Source organism: Callionymus lyra, chromosome 8 (assembly GCF_982586985.1).
Source record: "Callionymus lyra chromosome 8, fCalLyr1.hap1.1, whole genome shotgun sequence".
Lineage (NCBI taxonomy): Eukaryota > Metazoa > Chordata > Actinopteri > Syngnathiformes > Callionymidae > Callionymus > Callionymus lyra.
Window position 1 is genome coordinate 19,478,401 of NC_141825.1, and position 22,262 is coordinate 19,500,662.

Sequence of the window (22,262 nt, forward strand, 5' to 3'; positions counted from 1 at the left end):
TTAGATGCCAGTTATATCTTTGTTGCCGCATCACTGTTTTATTATCTTACTCCAAAGGTTTCAATCAAAACTGTTTTGATTTTACGAAAGAACAACGAATGTGTAGATTAAAGTGTGTCTTAAACATATGTTGGACTCTATTGTATCATCATTATAATGATAGTCTCCACCTCCAAGGGACTCGTTGTATAAACAAAGCAGGGCATGATTACAGCTGGCTGGAGGAGGAGTGAAGACCATTATTAAGTCATAATGGACTCTTCTCTCGTAACCTCTTGTTCGCTGAGATTTTAGACAGGGGAGAACTTTATAAAGTAATAAGTTCAAAACATGTTCATGATGAGAGACTTACTGCATCTTTGAGAAGAAGACTTCATTATTTGAAACATGTGAGTGAGTCAGGGTTAGTTGGAGTTTTAAATTAGTTAAGCTATAAATATGTCTTGAACTCCCAAATTGCACCAGTTTCAGTTTTTCACAACCAAACACACACGTGAGAGTGAACGAAGGATCAACACCACGCACACAAATGTAAGATTTACCTCAGAAAAAGTGCTCAAACAGACGCTGAACCCATTCCAGGTCAATTTTAATTCCATATCCCTCTGAGTCACAGTGAAAACTGCCATGGTGCGATTCCTCAGCTGGAGTAGATAAAAGGATGTAGAACTAGTCAGCCATTTCTGGAATCCTCCATCTGAAGTGAAAATCACTTCTGGGAGTCTAAAATTGATATGCAATAAGAAAAGGATTCTCACTTCACCACGTCGGAAGCAAACTCTCCTTTTTCCCTATATTCTGAATTTCAGTGATCCGGCTGTTGTAACATAATCCAGAGCGTGAGTCATCATCATCTTAAGATCAGGCCAACTTTAATGTGTGTGAGCTAATTTAATTCACTCTAAATGCCTACTTTGATGTGGAATCAAATATGTAAGGTTGTCACAAATCTTTTTCATCTGAGCTCCTTATTAACTAAAAGGGAAAAGGTGATTTTCTTTTTTTTTGTATCTCTTATCCTTCATCTCAGATTCAGATCACACTGGTCACAAACACTGTGAAGACTACAAAGCTTTTTCCATTCCCTCTAATGTCTTCTGTCGTCTTCAACACGTAGAACTGACTTTTGGGCAAACTGACATCAAAGAAATGGCTCGACTTGTAATTATGTTTTTTTTTTTTACCTCTCTCCCCCAGTGGAGACACTCCTGTTTTCTCGCTGTGAGTTATATCAGAAGATTATCACGCTCATGTCTGATCATTCTTCTGAGTCGGAGCCAGGCTCAGATTAGCTTAGCATGGAAACAGGGAGCCAACAGCTTATCTTTCTTTGTCCAACGACGAGAACTACACCTGGAGCTCCTCTCCGGATGACTCGTTCTGGACGTGGCCAGAGATAACTGTTTAAATACTTCCTCAGCTCATCTTCATGAAGGGCCAACCTTAAACTTGTCGTCTTTAATCAACCCCCGCTCTCATTTAGAGACGACAAGAAACGAAGTGAGTTTTCCTCAAGAAAACGACATTTTATGAATCTTATAACTTTCAATCATCTTCACCTCACAGCTGAGATCGTAATGATTTCCACTCCAGAGCGTGTTAGAATTCCCAGCTGGGGCTTATCAAGCCTTCTAACCAAATCTGGTTCCTTCTGAAGATAAGTGGTTCAGAAGTCAAGGATGCTTGGATGGAGAGCAAAACCTTTTCTAAGAAGAAGCTTCGACACGTTTAAAATGCACTGGAGTTTATTTCCATTGAATTGCGGGCTCCAAACTAAAAAGACATTTAAATAATGTTTTGTCTTTCTATCCTGTTTGTTCCGTTATACGTCAAAATGAAAATGTATTTAAGAAAAACACATTTTTAATTATGTACGTTGCTCTTTTTGAAACCTTCTCCAGCTTACTGTTCAGATTTGGCAGATGTTGAGTTTATTAAAAATGTGCCAAAACTCTAAATAAATAGAATTGTGCTGTCTTATTTTTTAAACTAATATTTTAAAGTATAAGTACAAAGCACAACTGTGTACAACAATCTTTTTTAAATATATAAAACAAAAATGAATTGGCATCAGACTCAAACTAAAAACTCAACAGCTGTTTACAAAATAAAATCACAATACTTTCGTCTCTTATACATATAAACACTGTAGTTAAATCGTTATGAAAACTAGATGAAACAATATACAGTAAAACATTAAATTTTCCCATTTAATAGCCTGACATGGAGTCGGATCAGAAAAATGAATTCAAAACATTTAATTCTGGCTTTTTTAACCATGTGTAATTATGTGCTTTATGACTTTGCACTGTCGCTTTTAAATAAACAAATTTCAATTAAACTTTTATTTCAATTAATATTTAAAATAATACTATAAATCAAATAATTCAACTTGTACTAGTGCAAATGAAAATACTACGCTTCGTGTTTTACATTCAGATCATAGATTAAATTCAATTCAATTCACAAAAAGCTGTCAACAATACATCACAGGAAAATGGTTACATCGTGAATTCACAGAAAAAAATATGGTAACAAATTAAAATTGAAAAAAAAGTTCCCCCATGATGTGAAACATTAGCTTCTTAGCATGCTAGTAAAGTTCCCGCTATACTGATGATGAACACACTTCTATATGTAGTGACCTAAATACATTCTACTTTTAATCCAGCATCAGTTTTGATTAGATAAGGGCATTACTTTTATTTAAAATCTGTCTACGGCTTTAGTTTGTTCTCCTCATTATGATATTTAACTACAGAACTCTTGGTCCTCTCAGATCCCAGCACACATGGCCTTTCTTTAATTGGTTATTAATAGACGAGCACCAACCATTACTCACTTTGCGCTGGATCCCCTTTCTTTTTCGTTCTAACGATTCTATTCAATTCACATTTTGCTGAATTCATTTCTTTTCCCCCACAGTTATCGTGGAATAATGAACTTTCTCTTGGGCATAGATTCCCTTTCACTGTAGGATGGGAGCCTGAACAACACAGTGGATTTTAAATAACAATAGTGAGCCATTTTAACACAGATATTCCTCTCAGATAGCTTTCACATAATATACGTTAAGAAATGGAGACAGAAATAAACCCCCGAGGTCGTGACACTGACTGGTTATTGGCTTAAACAACCTGCCAACAAGAAATTAAACATATTCTGTTTGTACGAGCATGAAAGTCGTCTGTATCTGTTTACTTGATGTTCAAAGGGACTTATCTTTGCGTCAGTTTTTTTTTCCTGGAACAACCAGAACGTTTCTAGTTTCTCAACCCCCGTTTAATAAACTGTCTAGCCGTCTGATTCACGTCACCGGTAGCCATTCATCTCCTCGCTCTGGCCCAACAGCTTCTCGACACGTGCGAGTGGTTCCACTTTTATTTTGTATAAGTTTGGTGCAGAAGCTGTCAAACTCGTATCCGAAGTACGAGCGTCAAAGAAACCTCCATCCAACATAGGCACACCCTGTTATTCCAAAGCACTTTAGCTCATTCATTTAAATTTTTTATGTTCATAATTGATGTTTTTTTCAGACAATCAAGGCCACCTCTCGACTCGGGGACCCAAGGGTCACCTACAACCTGGAGGACGGGATGGTGCCGGAGACCAACATGCCAGTTCGTTTCTACCTCTCTCCGAACCGAGAGGACGGGTCCGCGTCCATCCTCGTGTCGGAACCTTTGGACTTCGAAACCACGGCCTTCTTCTCGCTCCGGGTGCGAGCGCAGAACGTCGCCGCCGTGCCTCTCGCGGCCTTCACCACAGTCTACGTCAACGTGACGGGTAAATATCATCGCTTCGGTGTTGTGGAACGTTTATACCCTTTTTTGTTTTGTCTGTTTTAACCCAAGAAAATTGTCCCAAAGCGAAGAGTTTTTGTCGTGTGCGCTCGGTTTCAACGTTCCGATCTTGAGGCCGGGGAAGAATTAAATCTATCTTTAGTCGCAGGTTGTAGACATTAACTCAAGTTGCCATGTGCAATTAAGAGTCTCTCGCTTGCTGCTAGTGCAAGTAGGTCGCAGCGGCAATTGAGCTTCATTAAAATTGAATAGGTTTTGAAAAACTCCCCGACAAAAAAGGACTAAATCTTTTAAGGGAATTTGGGAAGGGAAATCTTACAAGTGTACTTCACAGCATGACTGGTATATTTGCGCATATGTGTGGCAGTTAAAACGGTATAATACAGAGCCATGATAACAATCGGCTAATTATTTGTTTTGTTAAATATGATTAGATTAATTTGTATATACATAATATAGTCTGCTTGTGAATAAACCAGTTGCCAAGTCATGTTACAAGATTCAAATACAATATAATTGTCAGGGTGACATAACAATAATTGTATATAGAATTAAAAGCTCATAATACAGAGACATGATAACAATCAGACAATTATCTATTTAGACATATTATGGTTATATCTGATTTTCAAAATGAACACAGACCATTAGAGTGCTACCCACAGTATATATGGCTGATAGAAAATCTCACTATAGCTGATAAACTATGCAGCCGTCACATTTGAAAGGAAATGAAAGTAAAAATATGTTAATTATTTTGCTTCCTGCTGTTGTTTTGATTAGTTAACTGCTTTATGTGTCAGTCTTTCTCAGCAGCATTTCATTTCATGTCGCTTAGCAGACGCTTTTATCCAGAGCGGCTACGATCCAAGCCAAGGATCTTGCCCAACAGCTTACACCAGCTACTTCAAACTTCATAAATAATCATTTTTAAAATCTTACATTGACAAGTAATTAGTGCTTTAAAGACTGATAATGAAAATGTTTTTTAAGAGATGCACTTAAGAAACCAAAGTTCTTTAAAAAATATATATAACTACATTTAAAAGTGAGAAATGCGTTCATAAAAGAAACTCCAATCCTGCCCTACTTATAACACTTAATAATAATGAAGTCTTCTTCTCAAGGATGCAGTAAGTCCCTCATCATGACCATGTTTTGAACTTATTACTTTATAAAGTTCTCCTCTGTCCGAACTGTTGGCGAACGAGAGGTCACGAGAGCGGAGTCCATTATGACGTAATAGTGGCTTCACTCCTCCTCCAACCAGCTGTAATCACACCCCGCTTTGTTTATACAACAAGTACCTTGAAGGTGGAGACTCCCGGGATTGATGACACATGGTGACGAACCTTTATTCTTGACCAATCACAGTAGAGTGGGTGTGGTTATGGAAAACAAGATTTAATTTAAGTGTTTTCAGTGGGGGGGGGGCTTAAATGATTTTCTAATGTAAATATTTCAATGAAAAGAGAGTTTTGTACAAACAGACTCATACGTATGAGTAAAATAGAGTCCATTATCTATTTAAGACACACTCAAATCAACACATTAGTTTGCCTTTAAAGAACAACTCATGTTGCATGTTGTCATTTTCTTGTTTCATACTAATAGTTCACTTTTAAAGCTTTATAATGTCTTTACAAAAAACCTTTGTTCAGTCAGTTCAAAATGTTTTACTTTCAATACAATCTCAAATTTTAGTTGTAAAGTCAAGTTAAAAACATGTTGGTAATACCTCCAAACCTTCCTTTGAGTTGCCACAAACAATTATGAACAGTCAAGACATCATTTAAAAATCAAAACATCTTATGAATTTGTAGCACATTGTAACAAGAACTTTCTAAAAAGTGTTGCTTGAAACATGTTTTTGTCGGTTTTGCATCACAAAGTTTAACTGTTGATTCAAAAAGTATTTCTGAAACAATGTTTGCAAAAGGTCAGTTGATCGGGATAGTTTGTTTTGAAAGTAACATTTAAGCCATGTATCATGATACAGTGTCTACATTATGTAAGGCCACTAGGTGGCACTCTAAGATTGACAATCATAGTGATGAGCTGTTGAGGCTTCATGAAACAGCTGTGTACTAAAGACACTGTATCATGATACAGTCCATTAGATGCCACTCAAAATTTGAAAAAGATGCCATGGTCAAAACAGATGTGGGGTCTCAGGGAAAAGAATAACAGCTTGTTAAAAAAAATGTTTTGAAGCTCCTTTCTTTTCTTTTCTTTTTTGTTATGTTGTTCTCACACTCAATCCAATAGGATTTTTATAATCCTTAAGATTATTTCCCGAGATAAAAATACTCCTTCATCCACAGTGAGTGTTTACATAACATGGAGTGGTTTATATATACAGTTAAGCCGACAGTGAAGGCAGTCGGCTCGGTATTGAAGTGTCTGAGGAAGAGGAAGGCACCGACAAGCTGGATCCGACCTTAAAGAAAGACAACAAATGTGTCGCGTCAGACATCCACGGTGTTGCGTTAGATGTCAGTTCCGCATGTGAAACGATGCCACACCGAACTAAAAATGACACATACTTCTCACTTAAATTTAAATGAGTTTGAGAAAAAAGACACAAAAGTCGGCTTTACAGTTTTTACAAAGGCAGCATAATGCTTTTGACACTCTCCAAGTTTTATTCAGGCGCTAGCGCGATTGCTTCCAGGTTGGGAGGGATGCAACTTGTCAGCTATCTATTTGAAGTTTCCAAAAACATACAGAGGTTGATTAGGAACTTGGGGGAATTTACCGTAGATATGAGTTTGTATGTGTGTGTGAATGGATGTGCGTCTTTGTGTGCCGTGCGACAGACTAGCATCCTGTCCAGGGTATCCCCCACCTCTCCTACTATGAAACTGGGATAGGCTCCAGCTCCCCTGAGACCCTTATAAGTAAGTCAGTTATAGTGATTTGTAAAGCGCCTTAATCCTGAAAGAAACTGGCAGCCAATGCAGAGTATTAAGGATCAGGGAAATGTGAGTTCTTCTACTAGAGCGGGTCAGAATTCTTTCTGAGCTTGTATTAACTGCAGGCAATAAGGGACACGGAAAAGTAAGTGAATTTATTTAGATTATCGGTGTAGAATTTACAACTCTAATAATTGTTTAAGTGCTATAATGTAACTAGCTGATGCTTTTGATGCCTGGTATTATGTCTATCTTTATTTGTATGTATATCAATACATTTCTGTGAGAACCTCTTACCCTGCTTCTTCTTACACCACCCACTGCAGTCACTCCAAAACGTGTTAGATCCTACTTCCTCACACTTTGGAAACATGCGAAATGTGACTGCAAACCACATGACACCTTTAGAAAAAGTCTGTGGAAGGAACTTTTCTTGAATCATTAAATTGTTTTACTAACAAGGAGTCCAATCTTCTCTTCTCCAGATGTGAACGACAACGTGCCGTTCTTCACCTCCTCCATCTACGAGGCCTCCGTGACAGAAGGAGCCCAGATCGGGACCCTGGTTCTCCAAGTGTCGGCTCATGACAAAGACCTGGGTCCTAACGGAGAGGTTTGTACTTCTTCGTCCTCTACTCACAGATCCTTTCGAGTTTGTTAATGAACCACAAAGATGAGGCTCATCTCCGCGAGACGTCCACGTTTATTACAGCGGCGCTGAAAAAGTCACAGCCGTCAGACAGACGGGGACATCTTTTGGCGGGACAGAGTATTGATTAAGTTTCTGTTCACTCCACACGGCTGACATTTTCAGACAGAATTACATTTATATTTCTGCGGCAACTTGGTGGTGAACGACACTTCATTAGCGAGAGACTCTTATGACAACATCTTTAACACTTGCATACAAAGTGTAAAGTAGGCGTAACCTACCAGATAACCAGATAACATCATTTTTTTAAGTGTTACAAGGAAAATGAATTGCTGCTGAAGAAACTGACCTTACATCTTTCATTTTAATTAAAGCACCAAGTAAATTTACTTTTTCTGTATTTTATTTCAAATTACTTTTATATTGTGTGCGATGAATGTGATGATAATTATCAGAAATTAAACTTAAGGTCTGGAATCTAAAAAAACTTCATTGTATGAATGTAAAATATTTATTTTTTAATTCTATAATATTGCGCTGTTTTAAATATTTATTAGGAATGATCTAATATGATAATATAATGGTCTCAAAAAGTGCTATATAAATAAATATTACTTACATACTTACTTACTTAATAATGTGTTATTATTCATTATTATACTTTTTTTCAATCTAATTTTTTTTATCAAACATAATCAAAAACTTTCTTTTTTTTAAATGTTTTTTTGTTTTAATTTACAGAGAATTTTTAATGCTTTCTTAAATACTAATCATTATAACCCCCAAAAAAGCAAACATCATTGTATTTGTTCAGTAACTTTTATTTTCCACATGTTATTATTGCATTATATGAATTAATTAAACAATATTTACATGTTAAAATAAGTTATATGTAATTTTCAAATTTATTATTTTGAATAATAAATCAACATATTTAACCTTTAGTTCAAAAACGCTAATATAATGTATAAAACAGAACAAAAATAAATATGTTTAAAGTGGAAATTACGTGTTTTTCTCCTGCTTCAAGCAGTATTTATCCATTAGCATCAGCAACTTATTTTTATTTAGCTTCTCCTTTTATTGACGGCGTGACGTAAAGATTACCTGAACTTGCATATTTGAAAAAGTAATACGGATCCAGACCAGCTGATTGAATCAATCGTTTTCCAACTTTTGTGGTTCAAAACCTCAACATTAACTGTTTGGAGTAACAGTCAAGTCATTAAAAATGTTTCTCTCACGTAGTAAAACACATAAAATCAACTTTTAAGACGATGAAAAAGATATATGTGATATGTTAAAACCTAATGTAGATCAGAGTTGTTGAGAAAAATGAAGGTTCTACTTCATGCTTGCTTACGCCCTCTACCGGCAGTCGCTATGGGTTACCTCTTGAAGTAACCCATAGCGACAGCATGTAGAGGGCGTCACATGCATAAGGTAGAACCTCAGTTAAAATAAGTTATAACTTGGGGGTTTTTCAGTTGCAGTATTTTGGTAAGGAACAATGGAAGTAGACAATACTAATAAAAACATAAAACAATGAAAAACAAGAACATATGGTATCATCAAACAAATCCAAGGGGAAACCCTGATAAGGAAAATAACCAGAAATCACAACAATAGCTAAATAATAACATATTCATAGAATTAGAAAAAAAAGACGAATAAAGAATAACGTAGCTGTCAACAAAAGCGTGCAAGAGTAAAAGAAAACAATAGAAACTGACACTGACATGAGGATCACCATGATGGAATAAACTAGAACATTTCAAATACAACAGGGAAAACACAAGAACGATTAAGTCATAATGGGTAGGTTGATTTGACCAACATAGGGATTGGGATAATTTGACACCACGGATTGGAACAAAGGAAGCTTACTTAGGAGCTGCAAGGGCGTGATTGATTCCAGCCATTGTCGTGAATCTGTTATGAGCATATATGTAAGTGGGAAATAACTTGAAAGGCAGTACACAAAACAGAAGTAAGCATAAGACAATTTTATTTAAAACACAATGGCACCAATCAAGAAATACTTTACTTTCCTTTTTCTAATACCAAATATCCTCGACAAGGCTTTTGTCCATGAACGAATGTGTTAAACTATAGTGTCCAAGTTTGACAAACCAAAAATGATGAAAATCTAATATTATTCTGGTTCACTTAATAAATATTTAGTCACGTCACCGACTCAAAATAAAACATGTACTCTTAGTTAAATTGATTTGAGCCGCAGTACTTTCTCTCTGCACCACGATTGCTTTGAGTCAAAAACGTTATTGTCTAAGGAAAAAAAAAAAGGTGTCTGGGATTGAGTGTTTGTGAAGGAGCGACGTGGGAAGTCCTGATGAGACTATATTTAAAAGTGGTGCCTGAAAGGCAGCAGTAACAAGAGCGTGCGTTCTCCACAGATCACGTACTCTCTGCTCAACGACAGCAGCGGCGACCACAATTTGTTCCGGATTGATCCCAAACTCGGGAACATCTACACCGAAGCGGTTTTCGATCGGGAGGCCCGAAGCTCCTACCTCCTGGAGGTTCAGTCTGAAGACGGGCACGAGTCGGCACGACCCGGGAAGAACAAACAGCCCAACTCAGGTTTGTGGATTCAATTCATTTTTATTTTGGTCTTTCTCTTCATTACTTTGTTAACACCTCAGGTGAGATTCTTTGTTATGGAGGAGCAGAGCTTGTTATAGCTTCACATTTGCATTTGTGCAATTAGTGATTGTGCCTCAATAATTTATTGTTTGGAGTTTGCATGGACACGTTTAAGAACACTAGGTCAGAAAAAAACATTACTCTTTTCTAATTAGCCTTCAGGACAAGAGTGGAAATTACACTTTGAGCCTGTTGGCAACTTGTTTTAAACAGCATTTTTCCATTTAAAACAAGAACAGATTCCACAAAAGAGAATAATGACTGGGTGTTTAACTCGCTTCCAACAAATACGTGATAATTTCTCATGTTATTTTATTTTTTTTTAATGCGACAGTATATTTTTTTTCCAAGTGGCAAACATCCCGTGGGGTTACATTTTTATTATCGGCTTTGTTTGCTGCTGTATTTACTCTTCCCAACTGTCTGTACCACATTTGGACCAATCCTGAAGAATGGAATGACACGAGAACGATCCTTTAATCTTTGGAAACTAAAATGTGATTTAGTAGTTTTAATACAAACTTGGACTGACAAATATTTTCATTTAAAGGTTGTAAATATTAATTTTATAATTATATAATTTGTTGTTTGGATGTGGACAATGAGGGTTTAATCTATTGAAATTTGATTTAATATTTACACTAATGAAATCCTATAATATTGCAATTTTTTGTAATTTTGAAATATATATATTTTTAATAGAAATACAATTAGTCACGGTTTTTAAACTTTATACAAAGTCACTGGCCTGAAAACTTTTTTTATTCAAAAGCTCTTATAATTGTTGATTTAAAAAAAATACTTAAGCTTTCTCTTTTGCCTGTTTTACTGCTGTAGCAGTTGAGATCTTGTTTGACGAAAAGTGCAATATACATAAAAAATACATAACGTTTAATAATAATTTGTAAGTAAAAGTACACAGACACAGATGGATGTATAAATGGATGAATGATAGATAGTACTTTATTGATCCCCTGAAGTACTTTTCCTTATATTTACTAATAAACAGATATTGGTAAATTAAAAGTTGCCAAAATGTGTTTAATTGTAAGTGTATTTTATTGGTGAATCATAAGAGATAACTTTAAGTACTAAAAGTATAAATATAATGTGCAGATTTGCTTAATTTTCAATGAATTTTTGAACAGAAGGTACTAAAATGATTTAGTTACAAGGTGAACATGCAGTAGAATCTCATGGCTTCATCAGTTTTTAAATAAGTAAGTAAGTAAGTAATATTTATTTATATAGCGCTTTTCGAGACCAGGGTCACAAAGCGCTTAGACAATCAAAACAATACTCAAAAAAGTACATACTTTAAAGATCAAATAAGCAACTGTCTTTTCCCAGTTATGCCAATGTAAATGTGAAAATAAATGGGTATTAAATAAATAATAATGTCACTGACATAGCATGTGACATGTTTAATTTGTCTCTGGCATGAAAGTGATGCAGGCTGAGGATCCTGTTCATAATGCAGTCTCTGCAGACATTTGTTGAAGAGTGAATTAGGGCTAAAGGAGCGACAATGTCAAATCTCCAGGGTTCCCTGAGCTTCTTAGTGTCTGCAGTCAGCTTATGCAACACATACTCGCCGTCTCATCCCCGCCCCTGCAAACCTCACCTGTCTGTTAGCTTCACCTCCAAGAAGCCGCCGAAGGAGGAGGAGGAAACTGCTAAAACAGAGAAACACTTTCCCACACTATTGACTCTGAGCTCCAAATTAACATGTCAGCCATGTTGTTTTGTGAGCAGATAATTGACTGTTTCCAGCTAAAGAAATAAACAGCATAATGAGAAGAGACGAGATAAGAAGCAAACACTTGTCACCTTATAAATATTTAACCTCTCCAGCAGACAGAACCTTTATCTAAGCAACACGGGAAGAAAACTGTTTGTGGTTTTTTGCCACGTTATTAAAGTTTTAACTTCTGAAGTCGTTTTAAAAGTCACAACCATATATATATATATATTTTTTAACTTTCATGGGTAGTTAGTGAGACGCTTTGGGAGCTTTGTTGTTTTGTTGATGCCAAAAGTTTAAAAGAGGTGTCGCCCACGAGAGAAAGAGCAAGCGTGGCGTCTCCGCTTGAGTTGGTTACGATGAGGGGTCCGACTCAACTGGGATTGATCATCCAGGTCCTGTTGGTATTCTTGTTTAAAAATTGTTTTAATAGAAAACCTCAATCACATGTTGAGTGTTAAATTGATTTAATAAAAACTTTATTTTTTCATAAAAAAAAGAAAGAAGTAACACAGGGCTGCATCTCTCGTTTGACAGAGATTGGCAAATGATTCCTTGATTCAGATGGTTGTCTGAAATACCCACCACAATGTATTCATCAGTTTTTTTCTTTCGTTTTTGATCATAGTTTCCTGAATATTTTACATTGGATTATTTTCAGCAGTTATATGAACAACCAGAAGACAAGAAGAAAGAACCTTTATCTTAGCAACAAAATAATCAAGCAAGAAAACAGTTGGTGGATTTGCCACATTATAATGTTGTTTTGAATGACAAAAAAATATATAGTTTCTATTATAAAACCTAAACAACATATATTAACATCTTGGTCACATGTTGACTATAATTTACCAATATCTTTCGTTTTACACAGCACAGGGCTGTAGCTCTTGTTAGCAAATCCATGAAAACATTCCTTTATTTAGATCCGGAATACAAGCACAATGTATTCATCTGTTTTTTTCTGGGGGGTTTTTAATCAATTTTTTAGATTTCTCTTTTTGATTTGCTCCTCTTCAGAAGTAATGCCAATTGACAGGCAAGAAGACAGAACCTTTATCCAACCAACATTGTTGGCGGTTTTGCCACATTATTAAACTTTCAGCAGATAAATTCTTTATAACGCTTGCGCAGTCTCTGGGTCAAGGTGACCCGGTATGCCATAACCAAATGTGTTGAAGGTAAAACAAAGGATACCAAAAAAAAAAAAAAGCATAAATGGGCCAAAATCTTTTGGCAAGCAAGATAATGGGCCGAACATTATTTGTATTTTCCAAACTATCTCTAACCGGAAGTACGAGTGTGATACTGTTGTTGTTGACCATAGTCCATTATCTTGTTCCCTATCTTATTTTAAACACTATTCATAGGTCGCAGCATCATTATGAAAGTTACTCTTTTTTGATTTTGAACCAAACATCCGGTGGGCCACATAAAATGACATGGCAGGCCCCGGTCAAACAGGATATTTTAGCCTAATAGCCACTTCAAATTTACAAGTAGTAAAGTTCTCTGGAGTCCTTCAAAAGATTCATTGATTCAGATGGTATTCTGAAATACCAGCTCAATCAATCCATCTATGTATATTTTTCGTTGGAGTCTCTTCAAAAGGTATAGACAGCACGAAAGACAAAAATGTTAGCGTCTTTTTGGAGGTAATTAACATTCCAGTATTAATGAACCATGAATTATACTCAGGAACCCAGACAGTGTGTGTGTGTGTGTGTGTGTGAGAGAGGGAGGGATGCACCGGTGTTTAATCTCCCTGTTATTCCTGCAGACACGGCGTATGTGCGCGTTTTCATCAGCGACGTCAACGACAACAAACCCATCTTCGCTCAGAGGCTGTATGAAGTCGGCGTTGACGAGAATGCAGATGTGGGCCTGGCTGTTGTCACCGTCAGCGCTAACGATGAAGATGAAGGTACAGCTCTGATGCCACTGTGGGAAATTATTCCGATGACACAATTTAGCAGGGAAGAGAAACCAAAGCCAACGTGGAACTTTTCCTCAACTTTGCACAAGTCCCCGAATTGCATAGTTGTGTAGTTTGAGAAAATCCATGGCAGACTATTAGTCATTTTTTTTCCTGCAGAGAGATTCTGTGCCAAGTTGGCACCTCTTTTTTTTTTCCTGCTAAGACAGTCTGTGTTTGTAGCAATATGCATAAATTGACCTCCCAATCTGGTCTGAGCTGCTAGATTTAGAGCAGTCGCCCGAGTGTTCAGTAATGCACTGCTGCACATATGTTCCCAAAAAATAAAAAAAAATAAAGTGACACGTTCCCCCTCAGTAGGTGGGCGGGAATTAAGCAATAAAGCAGTCGCTCATCCTCAAGCAGAAGATCCCTTTATCAGGCATGTTGAGGTCCGTTAATCAAGTATTTATGACGGGCGTTGGGGGGGGTGCAGCTTAGTCTGGGGAGTCTGCACTGGTGATGAATAGCTGTGGTCCATCGCCCCCTCCCCGGCTTTAAAAAGCAGCGCTGCTTCTCTTCTGAGGCTCAGTTTTGTTTTAGAAAGTCCTGCGACTACTTGACTGCCGTAAGCTCCCCCAGATCCCCGCCGGCACTTTGTGGGGCCGGCCCATGTTAATGGTGAAGATTAAAGCGTTAACATGGGATTGACGCTGCTTTAGCCCGACGGCGTGATTGAAAGGGAAGAACGACACATTTGAGGAGATTATTCGATCTGCTCCACTGTTAAAGCCGATAGATTGAATGGTCTCCATGGAGACGCAGAGGAGAAGATGAAAGGATGACTTTGACGTCGTCTTATCACTGCTCTGCTCGGTTATTTATTTATTCATTCATTATCAAGCCAGTGGGGTTATAAGCACTTTGATTTATTTGTTTATGTTTTGTGAGACACATACTGAAGGACCCTCAAAATACTTTTTTTTATCAAAGTCATAAATCCTAAATTAAAATGATATTTGTTGTATTGCACAGATATTAAAATGGTTCTACATTTCACCTAAAAATTACTAATTTATCTCATTTACATTTAATTTATAAATAAGCCTAAGAAAATAAAGAAAACTTAATTCAAAAGGTTTATCGTCAACTTAATCACTTAAGCACCGAAAACTTTTGCCCTCTCGGTCGCGGACTGTGTTTAAAAGAGAATAAAAAATTCCCATCAAAATCACTTTAACTGATGTTTGTCTCTGTAAAATCATTGTTATATATCTGTTACTTATCTTATCTTAATCATTTGCATCTCTATAGGTCAGGATATTAGTATCTACTTTGAACACTTGAAAATAAATGAACTTTTTTTTTTGGTTTTTAAAACAAAAAAAAACATGTAGTATAGTTCTAGATAATCATATTATTGAAGATTTGTACAAATTCTGAATTAATGTGCTTATTCTATGGAACTGAGACTGTATCCCTGTGATTATTTTAAAAAAAAAACAGTATTTTGAGGAATTACTAAACTTTGAAGTATTGGTTAACTCCTTTTTTTTGTTTGTTTAGGCATCATTTATATTCTATCATAGTTAACACATAGTTAAGGTTACAAATGTACTACCTTAGTATTTCAACAATAGACTAGAAGATATATATTGCATAAAAAATATATTTTGTCAAATATATTTTGTTAAATTTATATATATATATATATATAACAACTGTTACATACCATAATGTTGTTGAAGCCTGTTTAGGTGTCTTTTAAAAAATTCAGAAGTTAAAAGCATGTTGAAAATGGTCAAAATTGTGTCAAAACTAAAAGCAACATAGCAGTTTCCCCTGTTTGACAAACACAACTGTTGCCTCGACTTTTCTCAGTCTAGACGCGAGGGAATCCCTGGAAAGGTACCAGCAAAATTGAAAACAAAAACAGTGGTATATACATACTAAATACGTTTTTGCACAATAGCCACATTTTTTGAAGCAACAACTCTTCAGCTAGTCTCTATACTATATGGTCACCTTAATACTTATTGTCTTTGATTTATTCATAAAAATGTATTTTGTGTTTTGTTAGCATGCTAAAGTTAAAGGGTGGTTATTGGTTGAAGAATTAGCTTTTGTGTGTGATTTAGCAGTTAGCATAGTTAGCAACACCATCCAATGCGGCTGAAAAATGATAAAGCTGTCATAAAAGAAGATTAGCTCTGTTGTTGTCTAACTTGAGGTAAGTTTTTTTTGCTAACAAAACAAGGTTGTTTTTTTTTTAACCTGGAGCTCTTCAATCTAGCTACATGCTAATTCACCACTTTGCTAACAAAACAACCTTTCTCAATTGTCCTCCGACCACTTTACCTCGCACATTATTTTCTCTTTCCTGCCTCACCTCAGGTTTTTCTCCACTAAATGGCGACAATTAAGATGTTGGCTTCATTAAAAAAATATTTAGTAGACGCCAGTTGTTGGCACAAATGTGTCTGTAATGCAGTTTGAACTGTTTTCACGCTCTTTCCAGCCCAAGAACTCCTTCCCTGGTGGCCATTATCGTCGTACCGTTCAAGCTGCCTTTCAGCTTCGCTTTTCTCAAATTAGTGTGTGATTAACGCCGAGGAAATGGATACATGAAAGCCTACTAATGCCTGTGTCTCTGAGGAAATAAGGTGTAATACCCCATGCAGCATCCACTTTTTGTGTCCAGGATGATGCTTTTCTAAGGATCCCTGTTCCGGGTGTAATTTCTTTTAAGCTTTTTTTTTCTTTTTTCCTACAGCAGAAAAAAATCTCCCCCTTTCCATGTTATTTCTGCATTTCCAATCATGCTCTTTTTGTGATTCTTGCCACAGGCGCCAACGCAAAGCTGCGCTACCAGATAACATCGGGCAACAAGGGTGGTGTTTTCGACATTGAGCCAGAGGTGGGGACAATCTTTATAGCGCAGCCACTGGACTATGAAGAGCAGAAGAGATACAAACTCCTGGTCCTCGCCTCCGACGGTAAATGGGAGGATTACGCTGCGGTGGTGGTCTCTGTGGTTAACAAAAATGACGAGGCGCCCGTGTTTTCGATGAATGAGTACTATGGATCCGTCACAGAGGAGCTAGATGGGTCTCCAGTGTTTGTTCTACAGGTGAGAAATGATTAATGTCTATGGATTTTACCATCATTTGTTGGTTTGAAAACTTTCTAAATGGCCTAGAAATCAATAACCCCCTTCTTTCGCTCTGGTACACAAAGTGGTTCACAGCACAATCTCAGCATTTATATAAAAATTCCTTTTACATTTAAAGAAAACTAAATGATGTCATTGTTCTATGACTTTGGGATCATGAATGTTTTATTTGTTTCCTGCCTGGCCTTGTATAATTTACAAATATAAGAATTAGACAAATTCAAAACAAAAATAATAATGTTTATACAAAGACAATAAAATTAAATCAGTTATTTGGCAATCCAGTTTTTCTTTTTCAGTCTTCTAAATGTATCTTTTTTAGTTGCTTTTGTTGAAGGAAACAACTGACAATGTTTCTGTATTTGAGAAGATACAAAGCAACTAAAGTTAATTAGAATCATTATTTTAATAATAGTACATTTTAATTTCACATGGCTTTATAAAACATAACCTACTGACCAATGGACTCAATAAAACAGTATTAATTAAAACGTAAATGATTTGTGACTGATGAATTGTTTTCTAATTATTCTCTCACACACAAAAAATTCATGTTAAAATGCAACAACAACAACAAACAAATATTTAAATAAAAAATGCAAGCCGTGCATTAGCTATCAATACACTGAAGTCAAACCACTAGACCAAGGTGCTAGCTTAGATGCTAGCTTACCAAGGTTGCCAACTTTTCAGTCTTATCCTGCAATCCTGAGGAATTGTCAACTGTGTGATTATAACAGGTTTTTGCGCCACAAGCAGATTTAGTGATGTATTATAGTAATATTATGATAAAGATTTTTTCCATTAGTCAATAATTATTAATGGAGCATTGAATGGTCAAAGTATGTTAAAGACTTTCTATACCAAGATGGAATTCTGCAAAAACACCAAAAATAAAACACCCAAAAATATATATATATATATATATTAAACTCTATTGTTACTCATGCTATTGTCGATAACTCTATATTTTCTATTAAAATGCTTTGATATTTTGCAGTCAGATTAACTATTAAAATGTGATCATTATAAATTAAACACAAGGAAGAACTTATTTACAATTGAACAATTGTGTTATGTCCACTTTTTTGCTCAATTCTCTTTTTGTTTTAAGCATCAAACTGAAAATGAAAAATCTGTTTTTTGTGTCCTTGAAGATTCTTTTTTCGAAAAAACTTTTTATTTGCAGTTCATCAAAAACAAAAAAGACTCCGATTTTGGTTTTTATCAAACACAGCTATTATGCATCTAGAGCTACACAAAAAATGCACGATGAATATAAGATGGTGTTTTGAAAGCCTTTTGTAGAAGAAATGCACACAAAACTTTTTTTTGAAGCATTCAGCTAACGATACAAACACAACTGAAGTGACCAGAAGCTGTGCAAAAATAAATCTGTGTCCACTTAGCTGTCTCTGCCTATTATATTCACTTTGGAAAAGTGAGAAAAGCCTCCCGTCAGAAGAAAGTGCACACACTTAAATTGGGACGTCTGAAGAAATTAGACGGCAAAGAAGGTCTGCTCGGCTTTCAGGTGACAGCTGAAAGCAAATAAGAAGCGGGCGATAATTTGGGCGAATGAATATCACCGATGTTGTTTTTTTTACTCCCCGCAGGTGACGGCCACTGACCCAGACAAAGACGCCGACCAGGGGGCCATACGGTATTCCATCCACGGCCAAGGAGCCGACTCGCACTTCATGATCAATGACATCACGGGGGAGATGTACGCCCAGCGCACCATGGATCGAGAGGAGCGTGCGGTTTGGAGATTTGTGGTCATGGCAACCGATGAAGAGGGAGAAGGACTCACTGGGTTCACCGATGTTATAATCAACGTGTGGGACATCAACGACAACTCGCCCACCTTCACGTGTGCGCCTGATAACTGTCACAGCAGCGTGGCAGAAAACTCCCCCTCCGGCACCTTCGTAGTGGAAATGGCGGCGGTTGACCTCGATGACGCCGCAGTCGGTCAAAACGCCATCCTTACCTATCGGATTATCGATAACGTTCAGAACACAAACAACGTGAATCTTTTCTCCATTGATTCCAGCACCGGTACGATCTCCGTGTCCGCCGAAGGCCTCGATCGGGAGCTGGCGGAGAGTCATCAGCTCGTGGTGGAGGCCAGGGACGGGGGTGGATTGATCGGTACAGCGACGGTCACCGTCGCCCTATCAGACATCAACGATCACGTACCGAGGTTCACAGACGAGTGGTGCGGGGCTCGCGTTTCGGAAAACGCCGACGTGGACGATTTCGTCCTGGAGCTGAGCGCCCTGGATCCTGACGCCGGTGTGTTTGGACAGCTAGCGTTCAGCGTAGTGGCCGGTGATGCAGAGCAACGGTTTTATATGGTCAGCAGCAGAGCGGAGAAGATCGGCACCATGCGCCTGAAGGAAAAGCTGGACTTCGAGAGTCCGGGAGAGCAGAGGTTTAATCTTACCATCAAGGTGGAAGACTCTGATTTCTCCAGTCTCATCCACTGTCTGATTGTGGTGGAGGACGAGAACGATCACGCTCCCGTGTTCGCCGAAAATCCCCAATTCCTCTCACCATTCCCCGAGGATGTGTCGGTAGGAACTTCAATCGTCCAAGTCTTGGCAATGGACAGTGACTCTGGCCTGAATGGGGACATTCTGTTCTCTATTCTTCCTCAGTCCGACCCCTTAGGGCACTTCACAGTTGGTAAATCTGGTGTAATATCTGTTGCCAAGTCACTTGATAGAGAAAAAGTGGGGGTGTATGAATTAGTCGTCATAGCTACGGATCAGGGTTCCCCGGCACAGTCCAGCAGTGCCACTGTCAACTTCCTGCTGCTGGATGTGAACGATAACGGCCCCGAGTTGGAGACCGAATACTCCCCGGTCCTATGGGAGAACACGCCGGCCCCTCAGGTGGTCTGGCTCAACAAAAGCTCGTCCCTGCTGCACGTCGTGGACCGGGACTCCAGTGACAACGGGGGACCTTTCTCTCTGTCACTGGCTCCAACGTACTCTGTGGACTTCCACCTGCAAGACCACGGCAACGGCTCGGCCACCCTCACCGCCCTGCGCAGGTTCGACCGAGAGCGACAGAAGGAGTTCGACTTGCCCGTGGTTATGATTGACAGCGGCGACCCACCCATGACCGCCACCAGCACGCTCACCATCACCGTCTGGGACCAGAACGACAACGCCCACCAGGCGGCGGAGAAGGATGTTTACGTCTACAGCCGCAGAGGTAAGTCTAGCACTTCCTTCAAGTTAGTTAAATGAAGAGCATATCATTAAGAGAAAGTGCTTTAAGGACGCCGAGAATATTACTTCATCCTCAGATGCCTTTATCAATTATGCATGACTCTCTTTTATAGTGACTAAGTATTGCACTCCTAACACGGCATAAAAACAACTGAAGTTGAAAACGACCTTATCTGTACCTTAGCTTTAATAAAGTGTAATGTATAGGATAACAAGCAAGAACACGTGAACCTTAAAGCATAAACCTTTCAATAGATTCCGGTTGTCAGATCAAGAGGCAAGAGCATTTTTTAATGTATTTAGCCAATTAAAAAATGGTTAAGGCTTAAACGGGGGTTTGAAGGAGCCATAATATACCTCTCTGTTAGAGTGAATACCTACATTGTAAAACTTTAACTCACCTCAGTGTTGATTAGAATGAACATTGTTTATGAATTTAGGAGTAAATTAATTCAAATAGAAAACATAATCTTTAAATGTTCTCTCCCCCATCTAAAGTCGTGGTGATAAGATAGACGCTGGATACTGCATTTACATTTTGTCCCTGAAGTTTTTGCTAGTGAAAGAAATCATATTTACGTCTTTCCTAAAAAGTCAAAGGATTTAGTTAATTAAAAAAAAAAATGTGAAGCAGCTGCAGCAAGGTACTAAGTTGAAAATATTTCACTGTATTTTGCAATTTTACAATCAACTATGCTCAATACATAGTTCTCCCAAGTAAAAAAATAAAAATGATAAACGCTTTTTGTAGTGAAAAACGTGTTAATTCTGATTTGGAACGAAAACTTAAAATCTTGGGCTATTGGCTTTTTTTAGCTTCACATACTTAATCTGTATTTTACAACATGACGGCCACATTTTTCTAGACTTTGACTAAACATTAGTGATGGGTCATGAAACAGCTGTGTAGTGAAGTCACTGTATCATGATACAGTTTTTTAATTTGAAAATGACCAATAAATGGCACTGTCTGTTTTAAAATATTTGGCTGTAATCTAGTAATTCAATGAAACCTGGCATCATATTCAACTCAGAGTACTAACTAGTCACATTTCAAAAAATAAAGGCACTATGTCATGAAACAGCTTAGGCCTCTTCAACCCATCACTGCTAAATATAACTGGATTCATACACATGTTAACAATGCTGAGAAGCCACTCAATAAGTATATGAGATTCTACTATCACAGAACCATACTTACTAGGTCTCCTCCAGGGTATTCGCATGTACACCAAATTCAAGTATTTGAGTTTTTGTTATGTGATTGAAGGAAGGGGTTTGTTAGCAGCCAAATATGTGCCTTTAGTTTGACCCACCAGCCTGAACAGCTTATTCACCGTTTCAATGTAATCTCCACTCACTAAGAACGTCTTTAACTACAGAAAAAGCTGACAAGAAAACTTTCACTTGTATACCATCCTGGCATAGCCCTGAATCCATAATTGAGTTCCTCCTTTTTACATCCCAATAGTGCTTTTGTTATGCTAATGCCGCAGTCGAATCCTTCAGCTCCAAGCTACATTTCCACTTGCCAACCTCCAGAGTAATGCTCATCGGGACATCGCGTTATTAGAATCATCTTTCTCTACTGGTTCTTTCAAGCTTCAGGTGGAGCTGGTTTAATGCACCCGGCTACACGGCGGGTTTGGTGTTGGCGCCAAACAGAGGTAATATGACTTACCCATGCTGCCATTGTTTACCAAGCAGCAGTACTCCGGCACCGCAGGTCGATAATAACATAATCCATACCGAGATAGCCCGGCTTCCTTAAGCCCCACGCTCACTCAAGTGGAGCACTGAGAGACTTTTCATTCCTGCAGTGGGGCTCGACACTTCTGAGCATAATAAGTAGAACACAGAATGCACGATAAGGTGGAGAGAGGGACACAACAAAAAAAAAAAGTTAAATGTTGACATCAGCAGATTCTGTCCGGACGGTAACAGCAGCTGCATGTTTACCTCTGAACAGGGAGGACCGCAAATGCGGTACTGGGAAAGGTGTACGCCCCTGACCCGGACGACTGGGACAACAAGACCTACACTCTGGAGTCCAGTGCAGCCAAGTAAGAGTTTCACCAGTGTAATCCTATGTGTCTTTCTTTCTAAAGCAGGGGTCCCCAAACTTGGCCACATACCTTTCCCCATCTTTGAT

General features: G+C 37.8%; 1 protein-coding gene across 1 annotated transcript in view; it reads left to right on the top strand.

Moving 5' to 3' along the window:
• Positions 1 to 22,262, top strand: part of LOC148073942 (neural-cadherin-like) — a 213,711-nt gene that overhangs the window by 128,800 nt on the left and 62,649 nt on the right. The window contains exons 13-19 of the mRNA XM_087798121.1: positions 3,537 to 3,786; positions 7,204 to 7,331; positions 9,788 to 9,974; positions 13,562 to 13,705; positions 16,543 to 16,826; positions 18,485 to 20,093; positions 22,080 to 22,173. Coding sequence (XP_087654247.1) covers positions 3,537 to 3,786; positions 7,204 to 7,331; positions 9,788 to 9,974; positions 13,562 to 13,705; positions 16,543 to 16,826; positions 18,485 to 20,093; positions 22,080 to 22,173 — 2,696 coding nt within the window. The remainder of the gene's footprint in view (positions 1 to 3,536; positions 3,787 to 7,203; positions 7,332 to 9,787; positions 9,975 to 13,561; positions 13,706 to 16,542; positions 16,827 to 18,484; positions 20,094 to 22,079; positions 22,174 to 22,262) is intronic.